Genomic DNA, 24,471 nt, shown 5'->3' with positions numbered 1-24,471 from the left:
AAAATAAAAGAATTTCTAATGACACCAGATGCCTATATGACATCAGGGATATGCTCAAGTCTGAAGATACACTAGTTTCTGCAAAAATTAAATCTAAAATGTTATTATACATTCCAATGTCCTTTGTGGTGCAGAAAACTGGAAACTTACTAAAAGAGAGATGCAAAAGCTTCTAACATTTGAAAGAAAGGTTAAGAGAAGAATGTGGGCCCAGTGAGAGATGGAGATATTTGGTGAACACGAAGGAATCACGAAATTTTTGAGATTATGAAACTGCCCATTTATGAGATTATGAACTAGCCCAATGTTTTATAATATTAAAAGAGCAGACTACTGGAATGAGCAGGTCATGTTATCTGTATGCAAGAAACCCAGCTTCATAAGTAAATGTCCATTGCCCATACAACAACAAAAAGATCCCTGGGTAGTCCAAGAAACACATGGGAAGACAATATAAAGAAAGATATGGTAACATTGAATGTAGTCAGTTGGAAGAAAACAGTTGTGGAGAGAGTGCAGCAGAGACCGATTGTTGATGCAGCACTTACTCTACAAGCCCACTGACCACTGGATAAGTAAGTGGAGGAGATGGTGATGATGATTATGGATTCAGATAAACTAAACTACTATGGTCATCAGTGATAGATTCATCACCCAGGGCAGAATCTGTATACTCCACTTGTCTGTCTCTAGAGTAAATATCATGTGAAAGTGTGAGAATGTTTTCTAAATAGCTTGTATCTGAGGTGGGATATAGGTACCATCTCAATACGTGCCTAATGGTATGTGGGAAACAACATAAAAACCTTATCCCGGCTGGCTGGCTGACCAGATATCATTATTTGTTGTAGCTTCCAACTGAATAAGTAATAATCAGTGCTTGTCATTACAAGTACAAGGACATTTATTTTAACCAAAGAGAAATAGAGTCATACAAAGATATTATAATAAACACTTCCACTGTGCCATGACATCCTCCGCACTCTGGACACTCTCCAATAGTATAACCACTTGGATTGGTTTGGTAATATCTCTTTGCTCTAGAGTTGTGAACTTCATCCCAGAAAATTCATAAGTCATTTACTCTCACCCTTTTCCATTTATGTTGAGGCAAGACATGTTCTCGTAGAAGGACAATGTTGCCAGTTCTAATCTTCTTGCTTCTATCTACGTTCTGAAATTGATGAAAGCTCCTTAGTAACAGTAAATAATCTTTGCTCCAATGATTCCAGATGTTTTACATTAGTTTTTGCTGGAGCTTGAGTTCAGCTTCTTCCTACATGATGACAGCCAGGCCTCTGACACTATTGTATTGGATAGAATTGGGGAGAAGAGGAGCTTGTGGCACAACTTGACTAGAAGAAGGGATCGGTTGGTTGGACATGTTCTGAGACATCGAGGGATCACCAATTTAGTATTGGAGGGCAGTGTGGAGGGTAAAAATCGTAGAGGGAGACCAAGAGATGAATACACTAAGCAGATTCAGAAGGGTGTAGGCTGCAGTAGGTGCTGGGAGATGAAGAAGCTTGCAGTACCATGGAGAGCTGCATCAAACCAGTCTCAGGACTGAAGACCACAATAACAACAACAATCCTTGTATCTTTGTATCCTTGTGTTCTAGTGTCCTGTGAAATCAAATGAGCTTACAGCATTGTGGACCGGGAGTCCCCCATTTGGGGAAGTTGGCCGCCGAGGGCAAGTATTATTGCACTTGACGCCACATTGGGCAACTTGCGCATCGGAGATGGGGATGAAATGATGATGAGGACAACACAACACCCACTCCCAGAGTGGAGAAAATCTCCAGCCTCAGCTGGGAATCAAACCCGGGCCCCTTGGCATTGCATTCCACCGCAGTGACCACTCATCTAACAGGGGTGGACTCCAATGTCCTGTTTTTCACTATGTTGGGTATAGGCTCAGTTGTAATATTAGGTAAAGACCCAAGGGCTGAACCATTAGCATCTGTGATACGCACACAGTATAATTCACCAGTTCATCCAGCTCTATCCACTGAATTGCATGATGTAGTTTACTGGTTATGCCATCAGAAAGAGAATTATGCCAGACAGCCCAGAAAGAGCAGGTAGTTAAGGCAAGGAAAGCCATGGGTACTGAGAAAGCTTAAGATAGTGTAAGTAATAGGTAAATAAAAGCCTGGATTGTATTATTTACAACAATCCAGGCTTGTATTTACCTATTACTTACACTATCTTAAGAGAAGAATGTGGGGCCCGATGAGAGATGGAGATACTTGAAGAACAAAAAGGAATCATGAAATTAATAAGATCATGAATGAGCTCAGTGTTTTATAATATCAAAAGAGTGGACTACTAGACTGGGCAGGTCATGTATGCTGTTATCTGTATGCTAGAAACTCAGCTTCCTAAGTAAACATTCATTGCCCACACAACAACAAAGTGATCCGTGGGTAGCCCAAGAAACACATCGGAAGACAATATAAAGAAAGATATGGAAACTTTTAATGTAGTCAGTTGGAAGGAAGCAGCTCTGGAGAGAATGCAGCAATGACCAATTGTTGATGCAGCACTTAATCTACAAGGCCACGGCCACAGGGTAAATAAGTGGTGGTGACGGTGATGATGATTATGCATTCAGAGAAACTATACTGTGGTCATCAGTGTCAGGTTCATCACCCAGGACAGGATCTGTATACCCCACTTGTCTGTTTCTAGAGTAAATCTCATTTGAAAGTGTAAGAATGTTTTCTAAATAGCATGTATCTGAGGTGGGATGTAGGTACCATCTCAATATGTGCCTAGTGGGATGTGGGAAACAACATAAAAACTTTATCCCGGCTGGCTGGCTAACCAGCTATCATTATTTGTTATAGCTCTGAGTTGAATACATAATAATCACTGCTTGCCATTACAAGTACAAGAACATTTATTTCAACTAAAGAGAAATAGAGTCATACAAAGATATTATAATAAATAATTCTACTGTGCTATGAAATCCTCCTCATCCAGGAGCCATGCAGAGTGGCTGCGTGCTTAGAAGCGCCATGTCATGGATTGCGTGGACCCCTCCCACCGGAGGTTCAAGTCCTCCCTTGGGCATGGATGTGTGCGTTTTTCTTAGCGTAAGTTAGATTAAGTTAGTTTAAGTAATGTGTAAGTCTAGGGACCAATGACCTCAGCAGTTTTGTCCCTTAGGGTTTTACAACCACACACAATTGGCTTGGTAATATTTCTTTGCTCCAGAGTTCAATGAACTCCATCCTAGCAGAGTCATTTACTCTCACCCTTTTCCACTTATGTTGAGGCAAGACATGTTCTTGAAGAAGGATAATGTTGCCAGTTCTAATCCTCTGGCTTCTATCAACGTTCTGAACTAGATGAAAGCTCCTTAGTAACAGTAAATAGTTTCTGCTCCAACGAGTCTAGATGTTGTTCATTAGTTTTTGCTGGAGCTTGAGTTCAGCCGCTTCCTATATGATGTCAGCCGAGCCTCAAGCACTAGCCCCTGTTCAAGAAACTTCTGTATGACCTAGGAATGCAGCAGTGGCAAATTTTCCATGTGCTCAGCTTCAGACAGCTGTATTTAAACCCCTGGGCCAGTAGAGCAGATTATTGATACGGCAGTGCTGTGTCATGTGCCAGCATTCTACCGAGACAGTCATTGGTACAGCTAGACTATGCTGTGCCACATCATGCTGTGCTTATGGCATAACTGCTGCCGGGCTGCAAATATTTGACATCTATCTGACCACCCACCGAGCAATCAGCTACTGCCTCATGGTCTGAGGCACAAATGGACAACCGGTTCCATGCTGCCTGCCAGCTGCTGCTCTCAATGCAGTGGTAGACAGTTTGACTCTGAGTGATGCTGTTATCTATCCCAATGGTAGAAGACACCTCTGGTTGCCTGTTGTTAATAGAAGAGCTGTCTCGAGTGCTTCACTCACCTGCTGCCCCATCACCATCTGCTGAGTTGGCATTCTCCAAGTAAGCAGCCTGCCTTCCAGCTGTCCACATACACATCTGGGATGTATGCTATGCATTCAGCTCTTATGCAGGGACAACATGGGATGGTGTCAGAATATACACATATAATTGTTCCACTCTAATGGAATAACAAAGAACTGTTATGTTCACTGACGGTTTTTCTGCAGCCACCCATAATGTCCTCCAGTCTGCTTTGCCGTCTTATAAACCCAGGACACTCCAGGTGGCAGTCATACACCACCTGACAAACACTAAAACTGCTCCCTCCATCCTGTAATGCTTATTGCCCAACCTTCTGTCTACATTCTGGAATCAGAAGAGGAATTTTTTGGCTAGTGGTTGATCAATGGAGAAGAAGTAGGTCCACTTCATTCCAGTGAGAGAAGCAAATGGTGACTGTAATTGTGGCTTCATTTGAGCAGCAGAATTATAGTTAAGTAGCTGCTCCAATTCTGGATTTTCACTCAAGGAATCCTTGTATCTTTGTATCCTTGCATTCTTACTGTCCTGTTTTTCACCATATTAGGTATAGACTCAGTTGTAATATTAGGTAAAGACCTAAGGGCTGAATTGTCAGCATCTGTGATATGCACACAGTGTAATTTACAAGTACATTCAACTTCATCCATTGGATTGCATGATTTAGTTTTCTGGGTATGCCATCAGAAAGAGAATTACTCCACAAAGTGCAGAGAGAGCATGTACTTAAGGCAAGGAGAGCCATGGGTTCCGAGAAAGCTTAAGATAGTGTAAGTAATAGGTAAATACAAGCTTGGATTTTTTTAAATAGTGAAGTATGAATTTAGTAGTCTGTACTATTGTATCTGATATGTCTTTTGTGAAGTAGATTGAAAACTGGGAATAGGTAAATTATGTGTTTTTGTTATATAGTGAATGAACGTTTAGGTGAGACTTACAATACATTGAACATATGCTGTACCACCGTAATAGTAGAAACTTAGTGTGTTTAATTTAATAGGAAACCATGATATCTTTTAGTGCAATATTTTGATTATTTAGTAAAGTGTGTACTAGAAAATAGGACAGTCTGGAGTATGACAATCACAAGGGCAATAGTTAGGGAATACCACATGGGGGGGATCCTTATATATTTTTTTAAATTTTTTGATATGAAACTGAAGTGGAAAACAGTTGTATTATTTTTCAACATATCTCCCTGGTGTTCAACACACTTCCTTCAGTGCATAGGACATGCACAGTTTTCTCTGAAAAAGCATTCATTTGGCCGTGTGCGCAGCTGTTTGTGCATGACCTACTACTGCACCTCTTCATTAGAATGAAATATCATTCCTCCCATCGTCTCTCTAAGTTATCCAAACATGTGATAATCATTTGGCAGAGGTCTGGTGACTATGGCAGACATGGCAGAGTATTGAACTGTGGGTCATCAATGGTTGAAAGTGTCGCACAAGCAGTATAAGTTTGAGCTTTCTCATGTTGCAAAATGACACCTGCAGTCAGAAGTCCACGTTGCTTTGATCTCATAGCAGGCTGAAGCTGATTTTTTAAAATATTATTATATTATGAGCATGTGATGATGTTCCTCCTAGTCATTTAGTGTTCCAAGATAATGCCTTATTCATCCCAAAGGAGAGTCAGCAAAACCTTCCCTGCAGATAGCTGCATCTACAACTGCATGGGTTTTGGTAATGAGAAATGGTGCCATTCCTTACTTGCTCTCGTTATTTGGGGTGCTGGTACTGTACCCAGGCTTCATGCCTTTCTCATGAAGAAGCTGTCATCTTCTGCAGTTCTTCAGAGATATAAGTGTGCTGCTCTTTTAGTTCAGAGTGCGCTTTTGTGGCACCCATCTTGCAGACACTTTGAGAAACTTAAGCACTTCATGAATGATGTGTTGTGCTGAGCTGTGAGTAATGTTCATATCTGCAGCTATTTCATCAACCATCACATGACAGTTTTCCATCACAACAGCTTCAGCTGCTGCAGTAGACTCTGGTGCCACAAGGTGGTGTGCCTGACTCGAGTGCTGAGTGTCTGTTACAGAAGTCATGTCATTTCTGAACTTCCTACTCCACTCATACACTTGTTGCAGTGGTAGGCATGCTTCACCATACTGGACCTTAATTTGCTGATGAATTTCAATATGTTTTGTACCTTCGCTGGTCAGAAAATATGAGAGATAATGCTGTTCTTCCTGGTGCATGTCACAAATGGGGCAGTCATTTTGAACAGGTATTGCGGCCATGTTCTGCTTATCTGTAGTATGATGCTGCCTGTAGGGTGTTCCTCGCATCATTGGTAACATTACTGCCAACGTGCAGAACAATGGCATGAAATGGCGATTTTTAATTACACTTTTAAGGTTTTCATTTGACTCCCTCTCACATTTAGTTTCCAGATTTAAGGTAGATATAAACAGTGGTACAGCTCTGACAAACTAAAACATGATATGACAACAATACTGAATGGTTAGGATTTCTTATCTTTGATCATGTGATGCTGATTTAAAGCAGCAATATACTGAGATACCATATGGATGTGAGATGATCATTAGACACAACAGCATCATTAAACAGCCCTGGGCTCCTAGAGAGACAGTGACTAGTATAATGGAAAGTCCAATGATAATATCTGTCCAGGTTAGAGATTTTACATTATGGGAGAATGTATTGGGGAAAGTTCTGTGAGGTATCAGAGGTGTACTAAGGGCACAGAGGGTAGCAGAAACACAATAGTGACCCAGGCTTACAGTCCACGATATCGGAGAACACTATGAATTGGAGCCAATGGACTAGTCTCTCGGGATGAGAGGTTACTGTGAATTGAGGTATTAAGGTTTCTTATGATGAACTGTACTTTCTTATGAGGTGATGCTATTGTGATGGTGAACCGAGCGAGGTAGCGTAGTGGCTAGCACACTGGACTCGGGACGACGGTTCAATTCCGCGTCCGACCATCCTGATTTAGGTTTTCCGTGATTTCCCTAAATCGCTCCAGGCAAATGCCGGGATGGTTCCTTTGAAATGGCACGGTTGACTTCCTTCCCCGTCCTTCCCTAATCCAACGAGACCGATGACCTCGCAGTCTGGTCTCCTCCCCAAAACAATCCAATGGAATCCTATTGTGATGGTGAGTTAAGGTTATGACTGTGCTGTGTTATGGAAGATGATGAAATATTATATGCATCATTGAAGAATAGTAAGGATGAAATTTGTGTTGGGGTTCTTTGTCATGAAGATGTAATGTATTCATGTAGCCAAAGAACAAAGATGTTTTCACCTGTCAATGTGGCTGAGAATGTGACCATGCCAATGTTACAGCTGACTCCTCTCTTCTGCAAATACCTTTCCTTATGCACTATGTTATAGCGATGAGGCTGCAGAATAGATTAATGTAATCAAGTTCACACATGTCAAGAAGTGCCTGGTTTTTGATTTGGAGGGCTGTAGAGTGCATGATTTTGTTTGTGTAGGTTAACATAGGAATATATTTTTCCCACGTGGAATGTTTCCCTCTATTATATTAACATAGGAAGTGACATAATTGAGATACACGAGAATTTTTCACTAGTTATTAGAGTAATGCTATGTGTACATCCTGAGAACTCACCGAGGAGAAAGAAAATCCATGTCCCCTGTGACTTGCAACAAGCCGCTATGTAGTCAGCATCTCTCTACATGTTGATAACAGCTGCAAAAATCAGTAGTGTCTGTTACCAAAGTGGTCAAGTACAAAAGACGTCTGTTCTCATATTGGGCGGCCTCCTAAGACCTATCTGGCAATTCGATCACAGAAGTAACATCCCATGAACCTCTTCCTAATTTACTTTCAACCAAGACCTGATGGTAAACACTGAATGGAAAAATACTCCAGGAGGTAAACAATCTTTCATCACTGGAAACAGTGATGCAAGTAGGCCATCGGATTCTGGAGAGCCTAGAACATCATGTAAGGAAGAGTTGGAGCTTCCTAGAACTTGTTGTGTACGGCCTAAGAAGAAACATCTGCTAGGCATATTGAACATCAACACCCTAATGAAGACTGGGAAACTTAAACAATTGACAGATGTCTTAAACAGATGTAATATTCTCATACTAGGACTTGAGGAAACCAGATATGGTGATGAGAATGCATTTGAATCAGAGGGATACAGGATCTATAAAGGAAAACCAACCATAAAGAATTAACAGAAAGTCACTATGCTAGGAACAGCTTTCATGGTCAATCGGAATATAAAAGAATCCATAACAAATTTTGCATCTTCATAGGAGTGAATGTCACTTTTCTTGTTTAGAGCCGCAAACAAGGGCTGTACCATCATAAATGCCACATACACCTACCAAAAATGACAACAGGAAAAAAATCCAGAAAAAGTAAAAAAATTTCGGAGACACTGGAAAATGAGACATCAAAAATACCAAAGCACCACCTAAAACCCTTGTAGAAGACTTCAATGCATAGTTCGGCAGAGAAGAGAAATACAAGGCAATAGTAGGAAATTTTTGTGCAGACAAATGCAACAATGTTGTTGTTGTTGTGGTCTTCAGTCCTGAGACTGGTTTGATGCAGCTCTCCATGCTACCCTATACTGTGCAAGCTTCTTCATTTCCCAGTACTTACTGCAACCCACATCCTTCTGAATCTGCTTAGTGTATTCATCTCTTGGTCTCCCTCAACGATTTTTAACTCCACGCTGCCCTCCAATGCTAAATTTGTTATCTCTTGATGCCTCAGAACATGTCCTACTAACTGGTCTCTTCTTTTCGTCAAGTTGTGCCACATACTCCTCTTCTCCCCAATTCTATTCAATACTTCATCATTAGTTATGTGATCTACCCATCTAATCTTCAGCATTCTTCTGTAGCACCACATTTCAAAAGCTTCTATTCTTTTCTTGTCTAAACTATTTATCGTCCATGTTTCACTTCCATACATGGCTACACTCCATACAAATACTTTCAGAAACGACTTCCTGACACTTAAATCTATACTCGATGTTAACAAATTTCTCTTCTTCAGAAACGCTTTCCTTGCCATTGCCAGTCTACATTATATATCTTCTCTACTTCGACCATCATCAGTTATTTTGCTCCCCAACTAGCAAAACTCTCTTACTACTTTAAGTGTTTCATTTACTAATCTAATTCCCTCAGCATCACCCGACTTAATTCGACTACATTCCATTACCCTCGTTTTGCTTTTGTTGACGTTCATCTTATATCCTCCTTTCAAGACACTGTCCATTCCGTTCAGCTGCTCTTCCAAGTCCTTTGCTGTCTCTGATAGAATTACAATGTCATCGGCGAACCTCAAAGTTTTTATTTCTTCTCCATGGATTTTAATACCTACTCTGAATTTTTCTTTTGTTTCCTTTACTGCTTGCTCAATATACAGATTGAATAACATCGGGGAAAGGCTACAACCCTGTCTCACTCCCTTCCCAACCACTGCTTCCCTTTCATACCCCTCGACTCTTATAACTTCCATCTGGTTTCTGTACAAATTGTAAATACCCTTTCGCTCCCTATATTTTACCCCTGCCACCTTTATAATTTGAAAGAGAGTATTCCAGTCAACATTGTCAAAAGCTTTCTCTAAGTCTACAAATGCTAGAAACGTAGGTTTGCCTTTCCTTAATCTATCTTCTAAGATAAGTCATAAGGTCAGTATTGCCTCACGTGTTCCAATATTTCTACGGAATCCAAACTGATCTTCCCCGAGGTCGGTTTCTATCAGTTTTTCCATTCGTCTGTAAAGAATTCGCGTTAGTTTTTTGCAGCTGTGACTTATTAAACTGATAGTTCGGTAATTTTCACATCTGTCAACACCTGCTTTCTTTGGGATTGTAATTATTATATTCTACTTGAAGTCTGAGGGTATTTCCCCTGTTCCATACATCTTGCTCACCAGATGGTAGAGTTTTGTCAGGACTGGCTCTCCCAAGGCCATCGGTAGTTCTAATGGAATGTTGTCTACTCCGGAGGCCCTGTTTCGACTCAGGTCTTTCAGTGCTCTGTCAAACTCTTCACGCAGTATCGTATCTCCCATTTCATCTTCATCTACATCCTCTTCCATAATATTGTCCTCAAGTACATCGCCCTTGTATAGACCTTCTATATACTCCTTCCACCTTTCTGCCTTCCCTTCTTTGCTTAGAACTGGGTTTCCATCTGAGCTCTTGATATTCATGCAAGTAGTTCTCCTTTCTCCAAAGGTCTCTTTAATTTTCCTGTAGGCAGTATCTATCTTACCCCTAGTGAGATAAGCCTCTACATCCTTACATTTGTCCCGTATCCTTCCCTGCTTAGCCATTTTGCAGTTCCTGTCGATCTCATTTTTGAGACGTCTGTATTCCTTTTTGCCTGCTTCATTTACTGCATTTTTATATTTTCTCCTTTCATCAATTAAATTCAATATTTCTTCTGTTACCCAAGGAGTCGTACTAGCCTTCGTCTTTTTACCTACTTGATCCTCTGCTGCCTTCACTACTTCATCCCTCAGAGCTACCCATTCTTCTTATACTGTACTTTTTCTCCCATTCCTGTCAATTGTTCCCTTATGCTCTCCCTGAAACTCTGTACAACCTCTGGTTCTTTCAGTTTATCCAGGTCCCATCTCCTTAAATTCCCACCTTTTTGCAGTTTCTTCAGTTTTAATCTACAGTTCATAACCAATAGATTGTGGTCAGAGCTCACATCTGCCCCTGGAAGTGTCTTACAATTTAAAACCTGGTTCCTAAATCTCTGTCTTACCATTATATAATCTATCTGATACCTTCTAGTATCTCCAGGATTCTTCCATGTATACAACCTTCTTTCATGATTCTTGAACCAAGTGTTAGCTATGGTTAAGTTGTGCTCTGTGCAGAACTCTACCAGGTGGCTTCCTCTTTCATTTCTTAGCCCCAATCCATATTCACCTACTATGTTTCCTTCTCTCCCTTTTCCTACTCTCGAATTCCAGTCACCCATGACTATTAAATTTTCATCTCCCTTCACTACCTGAATAATTTCTTTTATCTCATCATACATTTCTTCAATTTCTTCATCATCTGCAGATCCAGTTGGCATATAAACTTGTACTATTGTAGTAGGCATGTGCTTCGTGTCTATCTTGGCCATAATAATGCGTTCACTATACTGTTTGTAGTAGATTACCCGCACTCCTATTTTTTAATTCATTATTAAACCTACTCCTGCATTACCCATATTTGATTTTGTGTTTATAATCCTGTATTCACCTGACCAAAAGTCTTGTTTCTCCTGCCATCGAACTTCACTAATTCCCACTATATCTAACTTTAACCTATCCATTTCCCTTTTTAAATTTTCTGATCTACCTGCCCGGTCAAGGGATCTGACATTCCACGCTGTGATCCGTAGAACGCCAGTTTTCTTTTTCCTGATAACGACGTCCTCCTGAGTAGTCCCCACCCCGAGATCCGAATGGGGGACTATTTTACCTCCGGAATATTTTACCCAAGAGGACGCCATCATCATTTATCCATACAGTAAAGCTGCATGCCCTCGGGAAAAATTACGACTGTAGTTTCCCCTTGCTTTCAGCTATTCGCAGTACCAGCACAGCAAGGCCGTTTTGGTTAATGTTGCAAGGCCAGGTCAGTCAATCATCCAGACTGTTGCCCTGCAACTACTGAAAAGGCTGCTGCCCTTCTTCAGGAACCACACGTTTGTCTGGCCTCTCAACAGATACCTCTCCATTGTGGTTGCCCCTACGGTATGGCCATCTGTATCACTGAGGCACACAAGCCTCCCCACCAATGGCAAGGTCCATGGTTCATGCAACAATAAGAATGGAGAAAGGGTCATCAACTTCTGCAGACAATTTGACTTAAAACTGATGTCAACCTTTTTCAGGAAATTACCAAGGAGAAAGAAGACCTGGTCTTCTCCTAATACACATTTAGGCTCATATCAACTGGATCATGTGGCAATAACTAAACAAAACCATAGGGAAATCATGTAACAGAAATCAAAGCCAAATTTTAACCTAAAAGACCAAACTCCAACCTGTCAGAGAACAGGAGCAAATTCATTAAAAAAGCTTTACACAAAGATGGTAAACTGGAAACTAAATCAGAGAAGCAGTGATCGAAATGGTGAAAGAACTAGAACAACTACAAAGAAGAAGGAAACATAGGTGGTGGAATAAGGTATGTGATGAGGCAATAAAGCATAGAGTAACTGCTTGGAAAAATTGGAACTCCTGCAAGAAGGAATCAAAGTGGAACAAATTCACTGAGATCAGAAAAGAGACATCAAAAATTATTCAAACAGAGAAACGTAAATATGATAAAAAATGATTAGAGGAAAGAGATACAAATTTCAGACAGAACAACACTAGAGACTTAAATTTTTCAAAGAAGAAATAACAGATTACAAGCCGATGAGCCTACACTTCAAAGATTCAATAGGCAAACAGATTACCAATGACATAGACAATTGTGAGTTACTAGCAAAATACTTCGAAAAGCCTCTAAACTGTGAAGAACCAACATGATGACCAATTTTCAGACAGCCTCGAAAAGAAAAACCCACCTTCAGAACCACCATCACTGCATCAAATTGAACTATACTATATGGCCAGCTGAAAAACAACAAAGAACCAGGTGAAGACGGCGTATTAGCTGAGATGTAGCTGAGATGTGAAAACTGCAAGGGAAGGGGATAGCTGAAACCATTTATTAGGGTATTGAAGATTGCTGGGAGAAAAAAAGAATACCGTACGACTGGAAATAAGCTGTAATCTATCTGTGCTACATAAGAAGGGTGACAGGACAGACACCAACAGTTACCGAGGCATATCTCTACTTCTAATCACCTACAAAGTAATGTCAAAATCAAACAGAGCACACAATTGGTGAGTACCAAGCAAGGTTCAGAAAAAATAGATCATGGCCAAAGCAAATTTTTATCTTGAAAACTATCCTCAGAATCAGAACAATGTGGAACCTTAACACAGTTCATTACATTAATTGATTTTTTAAAAAAAGCATATGATTCTGTAGACAGACAGTATTCCTAACACTGGAAGAAGCAGGTATCAACAGAACCACGAGACAATTAGTCAAAAAAACACTCACAACACAACTTCACAAATTAAATTTCTAGGAGAAGTTTCTGAACCCTTCACAATTAACACAGGTGTTTGGCAGGGAAAAGGGCTCTCACTGATCCTCTTCAGTCTGGTCTTAGACAAGCTCATGAGAGAGTGGGATAATGAACTACAAGAGAAAAACATCGAAGTAATCCATCTAGGACAAGGAAGAGGAAGATCTGAGGTGAAATGTCTCGCTTTTGCTGACAATACTGCAGTAATTTCTAAGGACAAAACAGATGCAAAGATAATGATAGAAACACTCCATAAAACTGCAGCTAAAACCAGATTACTAATATCACATGAAAAAATTCAATACATTGAACATAAACACAATAGAGAAAAATATTTGCAAATGCAACACAGAAGCATCAAAAGAGTTGATAAGTTTAAGTATTTGGTAGAGCGGATACAATGAGATGGGTTATACACTGCCAGGTCATATGTTATACATGCCACTTTGACACAAAGACAACACAGGATGACGCTAGGCCTTGTGCTGGATGAGGACATGCATGTATAATTAGCCAAGTCTAATGGAATATTAAAGAATTGTTATTTTGACCAGTGGTTTTGCTGTAGCCATCCAAAACATATCCAGTATTCTTCGCCATCTTCCAAACCCAGCCACAGCAGATGAGTGTTGAACACCTCCTGACAAACATGAAAATGGCTCCCACTACCCAATAGTGGTCATTGCACAACCCATGCATTCCAGATCATTGGCCAAATTTAAAAAATTAAAATTCTGTCATAATCTACATACCAAGAGATATAATCTTATGTTAAAGGTTTAACACAATAAGTCAGGTAGTAAAGTTCGGAACTGTGTGTAGGTCTAGAGTCAGGGTAACTCACAGTATAAAGATTACCCAGACTGTGTTCATCCAGTGTTTGATGAGAGCAATTATCAACTTCCAAAAAACTTCAAATTTAATTTCAAAACTTTTATAAACTTTTTCTCACTTACAGCCCCATGAAATAAAATAATCAGAAGGGGAAAACTTCATTGTCCCTGCATAACTTATAATGTCACTAGCCATTCCCCACAGAATTACTCACTATTTACCAGTTATTTATAAAGAAATGTTAATTCTGAAATGCACTATCCATGTTTCTGCACCATTATAAAAGTTATCTCTTTGATGTATATATTTAACTTCCATGAATGACTTTTTAGTCACATTACCCATTCCACAGGAACAGTAGTCATGTTGACCACCCCACAGGAACAATGACCTTTTTTTGGAATAAAGGTTCATCCAAATCCACCCAGTCTCTTTGGGAAAGGAGTAACAAACATACAACTCAAAAAAGAAAGAAAATAAGGAATGCGCAGTTTGGGTGCAACAACATCATCTACCCATACATGTGTGCCTGTTACCAGTGGATATGCTTGCATATTGTAATCAAATCCAGGCTCACTAAAAGTCTACCATGTTCTACATGTAAAGGCATGATTCTTCACCATACAGCATTCTAATAACACCATCATCATGAGTCTTCAGGTGTCTAGGAAGCTAAAAGATATGCCTGATGCTCAACAGCTGAAATGCAATGAACTTGTATGGAAGTATGGATTAAACACTTTGAGGATTGTAGAAGCATTGTATTCGTCACATTGAAATGTATTGTGTGGGGCATATTAAACAATAAAAGCATTTTCACAAAAATGAAACAGTTAGAAAATCAAAGAGTAAGTAGCTTCTTTAAAATGATAGAGCAGACCAGTCCATTGTCCTTTTCTTTCAGGTTATATTAGACAGATCTAGATTTTGGCTAGTGCCTAGCCATTATCAATGCACTATTTCAAGTATCAATACATGTCCTAGTACATCAGCCCCTGTTGTTTGAGCTTCTGTCACAGTTCGTTCAAGACTACTGTATATACACTGGATATACAGTAGTCTTGAATGAACTGTGACAGAAGTCCGAACAACAGGGGACTGACACACTAGAACATGTATTGATATTATGAAATAGTGCATTGATAATTGATAGGCACTAGTGAAAGTCTAGTTTTGCCTAATAAAACTCTAGCATTTGAAGGTCATATCACAGTCACTGAGTGCACACGCATTCCTAATGGAAGGCAGCTTGAGAAATAGCTTTTTCTAAGAGTAATTATTGGTCCACATTATATTCTTCAAATCAATAAATATCTTATACTACGTGCTTTTGAATGTGGCCTAAGTTTTTGGAGAGGCATTGATGGGGTTGCAGCCTGCCCATAGTGTGCCACCCATCAGGAGGCCCCTGCATGCATCTGGCCAGCTCTACAGCAGCCTTGGAAATTAATTCATGTAGATTTCGTGGGACCTATCCTGAATTTCTACACACACACACACACACACACACACACACACACGAATTTTAACAATTACAGACCTGTAGCACACCTTAGTGTCTTCTCAAAGATCTTTGAGAAGCTCTTTTATAATAGGTTGCTAGAGTTTGTTAACAAAAACTCATTGCTGTCAAATCATCAGCATGGATTCAGGCAAACTAGACCCACAATCACAGCAGTTTATGAATATTTGCACTCCATTCTAAAAGCTGTAGATGAAAAGGAAATGGCTACTGGAATATTCTTGGACCTATCCAAAGCATTTGACATTTTAGATCATGGTATCGTACTATGTAAGTTGGAAAGAAAGGGAATTCGAGGTATCCCAAATGAATGGATTAGATCATATCTTACTAGCTGGCAACAAAAAGTTGTTCTCAAACAAGACACAATAACTGAAAACATTTCAAGAAAAAACTTACAAATCGGAAAAAACTACCATAAAAGATGATGTGCCACAAGAATCAACATTAGATCCTATCCTCTTTGTTTTGTATATTGATGACCTGAATGACACTGTCCATTGCAAACAGAAAACTTTATTTGCAGATGATATCAGTATTTTGATTACAGAGTCAGACCAAAAAGAGCTTCAATTAACTACAGATGCATCATTGCTGGAGCTAACACACTGGTTTGAAAAAAATAAACTTATAATTAACACTGGGAAAACAGTGGCCATGAACTTTCATATATCCCACAACAAAATGAACATGCATTGAAAATAAACAACAAAATTGTAAAATTAGTTGATGATGTTAAGTTCCTAGGAATATATCTGCAGAGTGATCTCAAGTGGAATCCATACATTAAAGCTCTTACAACCAAGCTATCATCAATCTGTTACATGGTAAAGATACTAAGCACAAGCTGTAATAGAGAAATAGTAATACAGGCACATTTCCAGTCAGCAATCCGGATATGGAATAATATTTTGGGGGAATGCACCCTGTAGTCAAAACCCAGAAACTAGCTATCAGAATCATCTGCAACATAAAGAGGCAAGGTTCATGTCGCTCTCTTTTTCCTACTCTAAAGATACTGAACCTTCCATGCCTATATATATTTGAAACAATAGTATTTGTAAGAGAATATTTAAGAACCTCCAATGCATATCAGCTGAAAGCTCTGTGCACAATTAGACAACAAGAAATGGCAATAACATTCATGTCTCATATGCCAGAACATCAGCCTACCAGAAGAGGGCCCTTCTTAGAGGCACACAATTGTATAACCACCTTCCTAACAACATCAAGTTGGTAAAGCAAGACAGCTTGTTCAAAAAAAAAAGCTGAAGTCATATATGATGGATCACAGTTTCTACTCTGTAAATGAATACCTCTCATAATGAAACAGAATTTAATTTTATAATGTTAAATTAATAAACAATTTATGGCAATTATTTGTGTATTAAAGTACTAGTTGTACATGTAACATTGTATTAATGTAGATATTTGTAGTCCACAGCATTGTACTGATCTTATTTGTTTTATATATATATACAAGATGTCACAGGACCAAAACTAAATAAATAAATAAAATTTTTCCCAGTTTCATCTAGCTGCATGCTGTGACTGCTTACACAGCCAGCAGCCACATTTCTGTAGCCAGAAGCGGGAGAAGGTACTACTCACACACGGCTCAACTGCGCTGTCGCTTGAGCTGGCTTGTAATGGCTAAAATGAATCTAATGTAAACATTTGTGATGTCATGCTCATCAGAGGCAATTTGTTGTTATGAAGCATTGCACAATTTCACTCAAACCTTTGACAGATTTTGCTGTTGGCAGACGCTTGTATGAGCACTGTGTTTTGTTGTTGTATATGGCACATTTCCTTTGCAATTTAAGCTTTATTTTTGTTTTTTTTTCTCTCATTCATGTTTTATTGCTGCAGTGTTATTCTACAGTAGCGGGATACAGCAACATCCTTTGTTAGAGTATCGATTCTTACCAGTCAACATTACAAAAGTTTAACTGAAAACTAAAACAATAAAAATTCCTGGAATTTTAAAAAATTCCTGGGATTTTCCTGGTTTTCTCCCAGATGAAAAAAAAGTCAAGTTTTTCCCCAATCTCACGGTTGTCCCGGGTCATATACATCCTGGTTTAAATGTTTTCTGCCAACACTGGCTCAAGTAGTGAAAGTTTAATTGTAACCACCCAGTACAAGACTTAGTACTGAAAGCACATTAATTACGAACACCAATGAACACCAGAACAGAACAGAACTGAAGTCCTGGATGGAGACTGCTGTTATTTATACAGGTGTTGAATATTCCAGAATATACAAACATGAGAAGTTCTGAGAACCTTCCACGAATGATAAATATGGATGACTAATACTGTTGAGCAGTCAACTTGCAGCATGCCAACCAGTGACGCTAACCACTATGCCCAACTGCGTGCAGCATGGCTCACAGCATTGCTCCCTCTCCTGGAGAAATAGGACCTGCTTTTTCCAAAATTCTCATTAGAGCCAATTACAGTATACTGGAATTAGATCTTGTTGGCAGTCGTCTGTATGGCAATGCTTATAGATCATTGAATTTTGGTCTTATTGTCACATACTCTTCACTGTGACGAGCATTGAAGGCAGCCCCTCCCATTGAAGCTTTATGAACGTGGAACCAATCTTCAGTTTCCTTAAATGAAAAACCCCTATCATACTTATGACATTAATGATGATTCTGAGCTTTTGTCTTCTTGATGAAGAGTCATAATCCTCAACTTCATATGTGATGTTCTAACGATGACTCTTGAGCTTTTGTCTTCATGATGAAGAGTTATAATCCTCAACTTCATATGTGATGTGCGACAAGCAAAGAAGGATTCGATAAAAGTCCGAACTAATGCTTTAGAAACTTTCCTGATAGCCCCTCTTTCTGTACAGGGGTAAAAATTCACAACATGTCCGTCGGACTGTATCTCACTGGCTCATGCTCAGTGTTATAGCATTTTGTCTTTCTCCGGGTAGTCAGGATCCATATGTAAGCAAGTTGTTTTACTTCTTCTGTCTGGTGACGAGGTGTTTCACATAGTCAACCTGAGTATTGTTGGGTTGAAACAGGGACAGTGTATCCATTGTCATTTTAGGTTTTCAACAATGGAGCCGAAAGAATGGTGTGAAACCTATAGTGTATTACTTCACTGTGTTGTATGCAAATGTCGTGATGGATAGTAATGTTTCTCAGTTTTTCTGTTTGGCATCGACATACATTGATGGAGTGTCTGCCGATGCGTTATTAAAGTGTTCTGTGAGAACAGTTGTTTTTACATTGTAGGAAGTTGTCTTGTGAGTGATGTAATGTGAAATTACCTCTGATACTAGTCGCAACTGGGAAACTTTTCCACCATCAGAGATCATGACATAGGGTCCAGGGAGACCTTCTGAAAGAGTACTTTGCTTTTTATTGAAGAGAAGGAGCAATCCTGTGAGCTGTGCTTCATGTAGTGGGACACAGAGGTTAGTGCCACTTCCTTGGCCAGAGACAATGGTCAAGTGTGTGTGTGAGTTATGTTTGCATGAATGTGTGTGTGTGTGTGTGTGTGTGTGTGTGTGTGTGTGTGTGTGTGTTTTGTCTAATTTGGAAGAAGGCCTTTTGGCTGAAAGCTTACTTGTTTATCAGTCTTCTTGTTGTGCCTGTATGTGACTCTACATCTCCACTACACAGTGGTTTACATAATATTGTCATTACTCCACTGTTTGATTTCTCAGTATGTAAAGTACGTGGCGTAGTAAACTAATACAGCACATATTAGCAGACATAAAATCACTGATTATAAAATTGTGCATTTCTCAGTGTAAGGAATTTCACAATGAATAATACATGCCATGTATATGGTTTAAACCCGCTTAACCCGAGTTAATATCAGCAGTGAGCAATTGAAACTGTCTGGCCTGCATGCTACATCCCAGCTACAGTGGAACTTCGATTTTATGTTCTGCAGTTTTATGTTTTCCATGATTCTACACCATAAATTCGTAGCCCCTGCAAAAAACCCATAAGATTAATGCGAAAAATTCCCTGATTGTACATCTCTTCCTCGTATGGTCCACCTTGATTCTGAGCTCTTACTCGACTCGTCCTGTTTTCTTCCTATTGACATTTGATGTGACTGAACGACTGACAGAAAAGACAGATGGTTCACACCATGGGTAGTGGTGGAGTTAAGGGAATATTTTAGGCCATTGTGAAGAGGGGAGACATGAGAGAGGAAATGCTGACGTAATCCACAATTGGTGTTGCCAACACAACTTGCAACATTTAGCTTCACAGCACAATTATGATACAACTACTGCTAGGTTGCAGCGGTAATGGAAAAACAAGACAGTCGTCGCTAAGTGTTCCGGACTGAGCCAGTATGTGATGAAGGGTCCCACCCACCACCCACCACCTTTTCTGTGCCACTTATAACTCAGTGTCATCTTTTTGCGTGTATTTCCTATGTACTGTACTCAGCAACAATATCAATCATCCATCTTTTAAATTCAAACACTGAGTCTTGAAAAATATGCTCTATGATAATCAAGGAAATGTCATCCATTTCCGGCTATTGAACTCTTATTAGCTGGTGACTTGTTAAGTCACCCAATAGTGAGCACAGCCACACCACACTATCATACATAAAATGATCTCGGATACTGGATGTATGGAGAGGGGGAGTGGCCCTTCAACAACGGGAGTGCAGGTAGGGATGAAAGAATATTGTGAAGTGCTGAGAATATACTTAAAACAAGGGTTTTGCAATAGCACATTTTAAAGACTTTCGTGTTCAACACACACACACACACACACACACACACACACACACACACACACACACCACACACTGTGGATTGTAAAGATTGGTAGCAGTGATAGAGGGCATGAAGTGAAGTGAAACTGGAGCACCTGAGCTTTCTTTCAAATTCACATTTTACACAGTGTACAGGAATTCGCTGGGCTGACTTCTAATAAGCTTTTAATGTCAGTTGGGGAAGTAAATTCTATTTTTCACGTCTCTCCCATCTACCCTAAAATAACATTTTAACAGTTTTAACAGTGATGACCATATGAAATGTAGCTTGTAAGAAAAGCGTTAAACAATAACAGCAATGGTGACAAAGTTTGTCATGAAGCAGATGTCTGCATCTATGCTTATGGTTTAACCACCTAGCTGCTGTGATTTTTTTGGTTAATTCAACATGTTGATCAATTTTTGCTTTTTTTTCTGCGTGAGCACATAGGATGATATCTCAAAAACACAGGTTTTGAATGTGTAATTTTTGGTTGTAGCATGTCGGAAAATATCTTGATTACATTGTACCCAGATACCAGTTTCAGTTTTTTTGGTAAGTTTTTATGTGCTGTTATGCACCAGTGATTTTTGCAGAACTGATGAAATTCGTTACCTCAAATTATCGTGTAAAAATTGTTTTGTACTTTAATTTTCCTCACTTAGACAGATTTTGTACAGAGCATTGGAGAGGATTGCGATTTTTAATTCTGTATGCTAATTACATGTTTTTGCTCATATTTGGGGGTGGGGGGTTAACATTTTCCTCAATTTTGCATTTTTAAGTTTGGACCACATGAAAACGTAAAATAGGGGTTTCACTTTACGTTTTATTTTCCTTTATTATGATTCCATTGATCCCAATAGCATTAGACGATTTGGAATGAGTCAGTGTTTCTAAACCATTTACTAGCATGAATTATTTATAAAATTTACAATAGTAGGTACAGTAGGGTAAAGTATAGTAGGTTCATTATGATACCCACATAAACTACTTGAACATCATAATACATGAAAATAAGTAAGGTACATAATACAAAAAGACATCAGAATTAATATTTGTGTATAGACTATGAGACAATCATGTTATTAATATCTTAATACTTGAAAATGAATGATACCTTATACAACACCAAATAATTTATATTTGTGCGTACAATAATCAGGCATTCCAGTTGTACAATAGAACTACATGCATGCACTCACTTATGCTAAAAAATTCGCCTAAGTAGAATGAATTTTGTAACAGATATTCTTTCAAGTTGTTCTTAAATTTTTGTCTTTCAGGAACAAGATTTTTGTTGTTTGTAGGTTGAGTATTGAGCACTTTCATGTCTGAGTAATTTATCCTTTCTACATAAGGATGAAGTTTTTCTGGTCACTGTCTCCAGCCCACTTTTGCTGTGGTGGCTGTGTAGATAACAATTCCCACCAGTACTGGAGTGATGCTGGCATGCATTCCAAATTGGCAAACTAAAGTGGGAAACTTACTCACAAACTCTTTCTTCAAGCCAGATTCTTTGCTCTCTTTGACAGAGAGTACACTGCATAGTTTCATTGTAGTGTGAAGTGGCATTACTTTTCAATGTTGCTTTAATGTCTTTTTTGGACACTTACACTACCATTTTGACATGTACTTTCTTCTTTCTCTGTGCTTTAGATCCTCAATAATGTATGCTCACATTCAGTGCTTTTAACACTTTTCTTTTTCCTCCCTCTTCCAGCTTCAGTGTGTGAGGCAAAATGTATGCTATGAATATCTGTAAACATTTTATAAGTTTGCCCATATTCTGAGGGGATCAACCATTTCACATAACTTTCTACTATAGATATACTCTGCATTGCCTAAACAAGTAAAGAGAATTTGCAACTTATAAAATTCAAAACAAACTCAGCAAATTATCACAAAATTACATAATTAAACAATTACAATTTTCCATTCAGTATTGGCAAGGAATATAGTGCAGTTCCTTTGTGGATGACAGAACAGAGATGACATGTGAATAAATAAGCAGCAAAGAAAAAGTTTATAAAATTAACTGTAAGTACTGATTCCATTATAAAAAACTCATGGAGCCAAAAATAATTTCAACCCAGGTATCAGCCCACGAGCTGCAGTCGCAACTATCAGCTGAGCGTGATGGAAATGCACAATTGCAAGCTGCCTTAGAAGATGCACTCAGAGCACAAGTTCATTTCCAACAGCTGGAGGAAAATGTGTCTCAGCAACTAAGCTGTGTTTCATCAGAATTAAGCATGAAGGAAAAATATATATCACAACTTGAATCTGATAAATCTTGTCTCTGTAATGAAGTGGCAGCTATAAAGAAAGAACTCAAGTATGTATCTTTTTTTTAAGATTCTTTACTGCTGTGTGAAATATACAAGATAGATTATAATCAAACACATTAGTATAGTATTGAAATGTTGCTTTTCAATGTGAAGAGCTGTCATGTTATCACACAGTAAGTAGTATGAGAGCATTTATGAGATCAGGCCACCTGTGCTGTGTAGGAAAATTTACTCTTTTTTGACAGTTGTTATAATCTTCTGTATTTGAATAATGTATATAAATATTCATTTGATGTGGAGAATTCAGACAGATTAATAGAGTTTTTATAACTGAATGAGACTGTAACTTTAACATGAAAAAGCGTAAACACATGAGAGACAAAGTACATATAACAGAATACACATAGATCGCCAGTGGAGCCTTAAGCTCCTGCCTGTATCGTCATTAGTTCTAATTGCTGTCGTACTAGCAGGCCAGGTGGCCTCTAGTCAAGCGCAAACTTCATATACAAGTAATAAAGCAGTGCACACAGAAATTTGGTTGTTACAGCACTCATCTTTCTATGTGAAGAAGTTGGCACTGCACTCTTGTCCATTTGTCCTGTCATTGATGTTGGTTGCTGAGTCATGCAGACACTGCCAGCAGTCCATAGGGTATGAAGTGGTGCAATCGTGGACAGGTGTGGCACCCATACCCCTGTGAGAGACTATGTGGTAGGGCAGGCAACAGTGGCGTAGCTTCCATTTCCATGCTGGAGTCTAAAATCAGTGAAGGAGGCTGTGGTGAAGGCGGCTGAACAGATGGTGCCAACTACGATGGAGGTGGCAGCAGTGGAGGCATCAGCTGCAATAGTGCGGGAGCCAGGGAGGTCCTGTCTTGGCACCCATCAGCTGAAGGGGGCACCCACAGCAGAGGAGACAGTTGTGAAGGTGTTGGCAGGAGTGGTGGAGAAATCGAGGGTCCCAGCTGAAATGTAGGAGACAGGTGGGAAAACGAAGGATGCAAAGACAATGGAGCCACTCACAGTACGCAGCCGCCCACGCAGGGTCATAGCTGGTCAAGGTGTCACAACCTCTCCTCAGCAGTGTGGATGATACAGAGGCGTTGTTCACAGTGACTCTCGATGACCACCAGTAACCATTTTGGTCAGCAGCCAAAACTGCAAGCCCAGACAGCTTTGCCAGATTGGAAGTCTTGTGGCACAAGCGTCGGTTGAAGCAGATGTAGTGGGGTCTGCGGCTGATGGCTGTGCAATAACTCTACTAGACTTATCTCCAACAGGGATAAACCTATAAGAACTGAGGAATCAGTCAAGAGCCACTTTCAGTGTCACATCCGAAACCACATTCGGAAGGATGATTGTGCAACCCCATATCCAGCCATCTTTATTTAGGTTTTCCATGATTTCTCTAAATTGCACAAGGCAAATGCCGGAATGGTTCCTTCAAAAGGGAACTGCTTTCCTTCCCCATCCTTCCCTAACTCGAGCTTTTACTCCGTCTCTAATGACCTTGTTGTCTATGGGACGTTAAACAGAAATCTCCACCTCCTCCTCCACACATGAAACATATTTTTTTTCATCTGAGTCCTAAATGTTTGTACTACTTGTTCTGCTCCCCTGTTTGATGAGGGTGGAAAGGAGCAGCAGTGAAATGGCAGACACCACTTTTCTTTACAAATCTTCAAATTCATGAGATATGAACTGGGGGTCATTGCCTGTAACTGATATATACGAAAGAAAGTCCATTCTAAAAATTTTTGACCAAGCTGAAGTTGTTGTTGCCACGGAAGTGGACAGACAATGCACCACATACAGAAATTTAGAATAAGCATCAGTTACAACAAGCCAATAGAAATTCAGGATAGGTCCCACGAAATCTACATGAATTAATTTCCAAGGCTGCTGTAGAGCTGGCCAGATGCATGCAGGGGCCACCTGATGGGTGGCACACTGTGGGCAGGCTGCAACCCCATCAATGCCTCTCCA

At 39.5% G+C, this 24,471-nt stretch overlaps 1 protein-coding gene across 1 annotated transcript in view; it reads left to right on the top strand.

Moving 5' to 3' along the window:
* The window catches only part of LOC126088113 (golgin subfamily A member 8Q-like), a 202,781-nt gene that overhangs the window by 161,427 nt on the left and 16,883 nt on the right, over positions 1 to 24,471 (top strand). Inside the window, exon 7 of the mRNA XM_049906211.1 lies at positions 22,289 to 22,530. Within this exon, the coding sequence (XP_049762168.1) occupies positions 22,289 to 22,530 (242 nt within the window). The remainder of the gene's footprint in view (positions 1 to 22,288; positions 22,531 to 24,471) is intronic.

This window comes from Schistocerca cancellata, chromosome 6 (assembly GCF_023864275.1).
Source record: "Schistocerca cancellata isolate TAMUIC-IGC-003103 chromosome 6, iqSchCanc2.1, whole genome shotgun sequence".
NCBI lineage: Eukaryota > Metazoa > Arthropoda > Insecta > Orthoptera > Acrididae > Schistocerca > Schistocerca cancellata.
The sequence above is the reverse complement of the archived record's forward strand: the minus strand, read 5'-3'. Positions and strand labels throughout refer to the sequence as shown.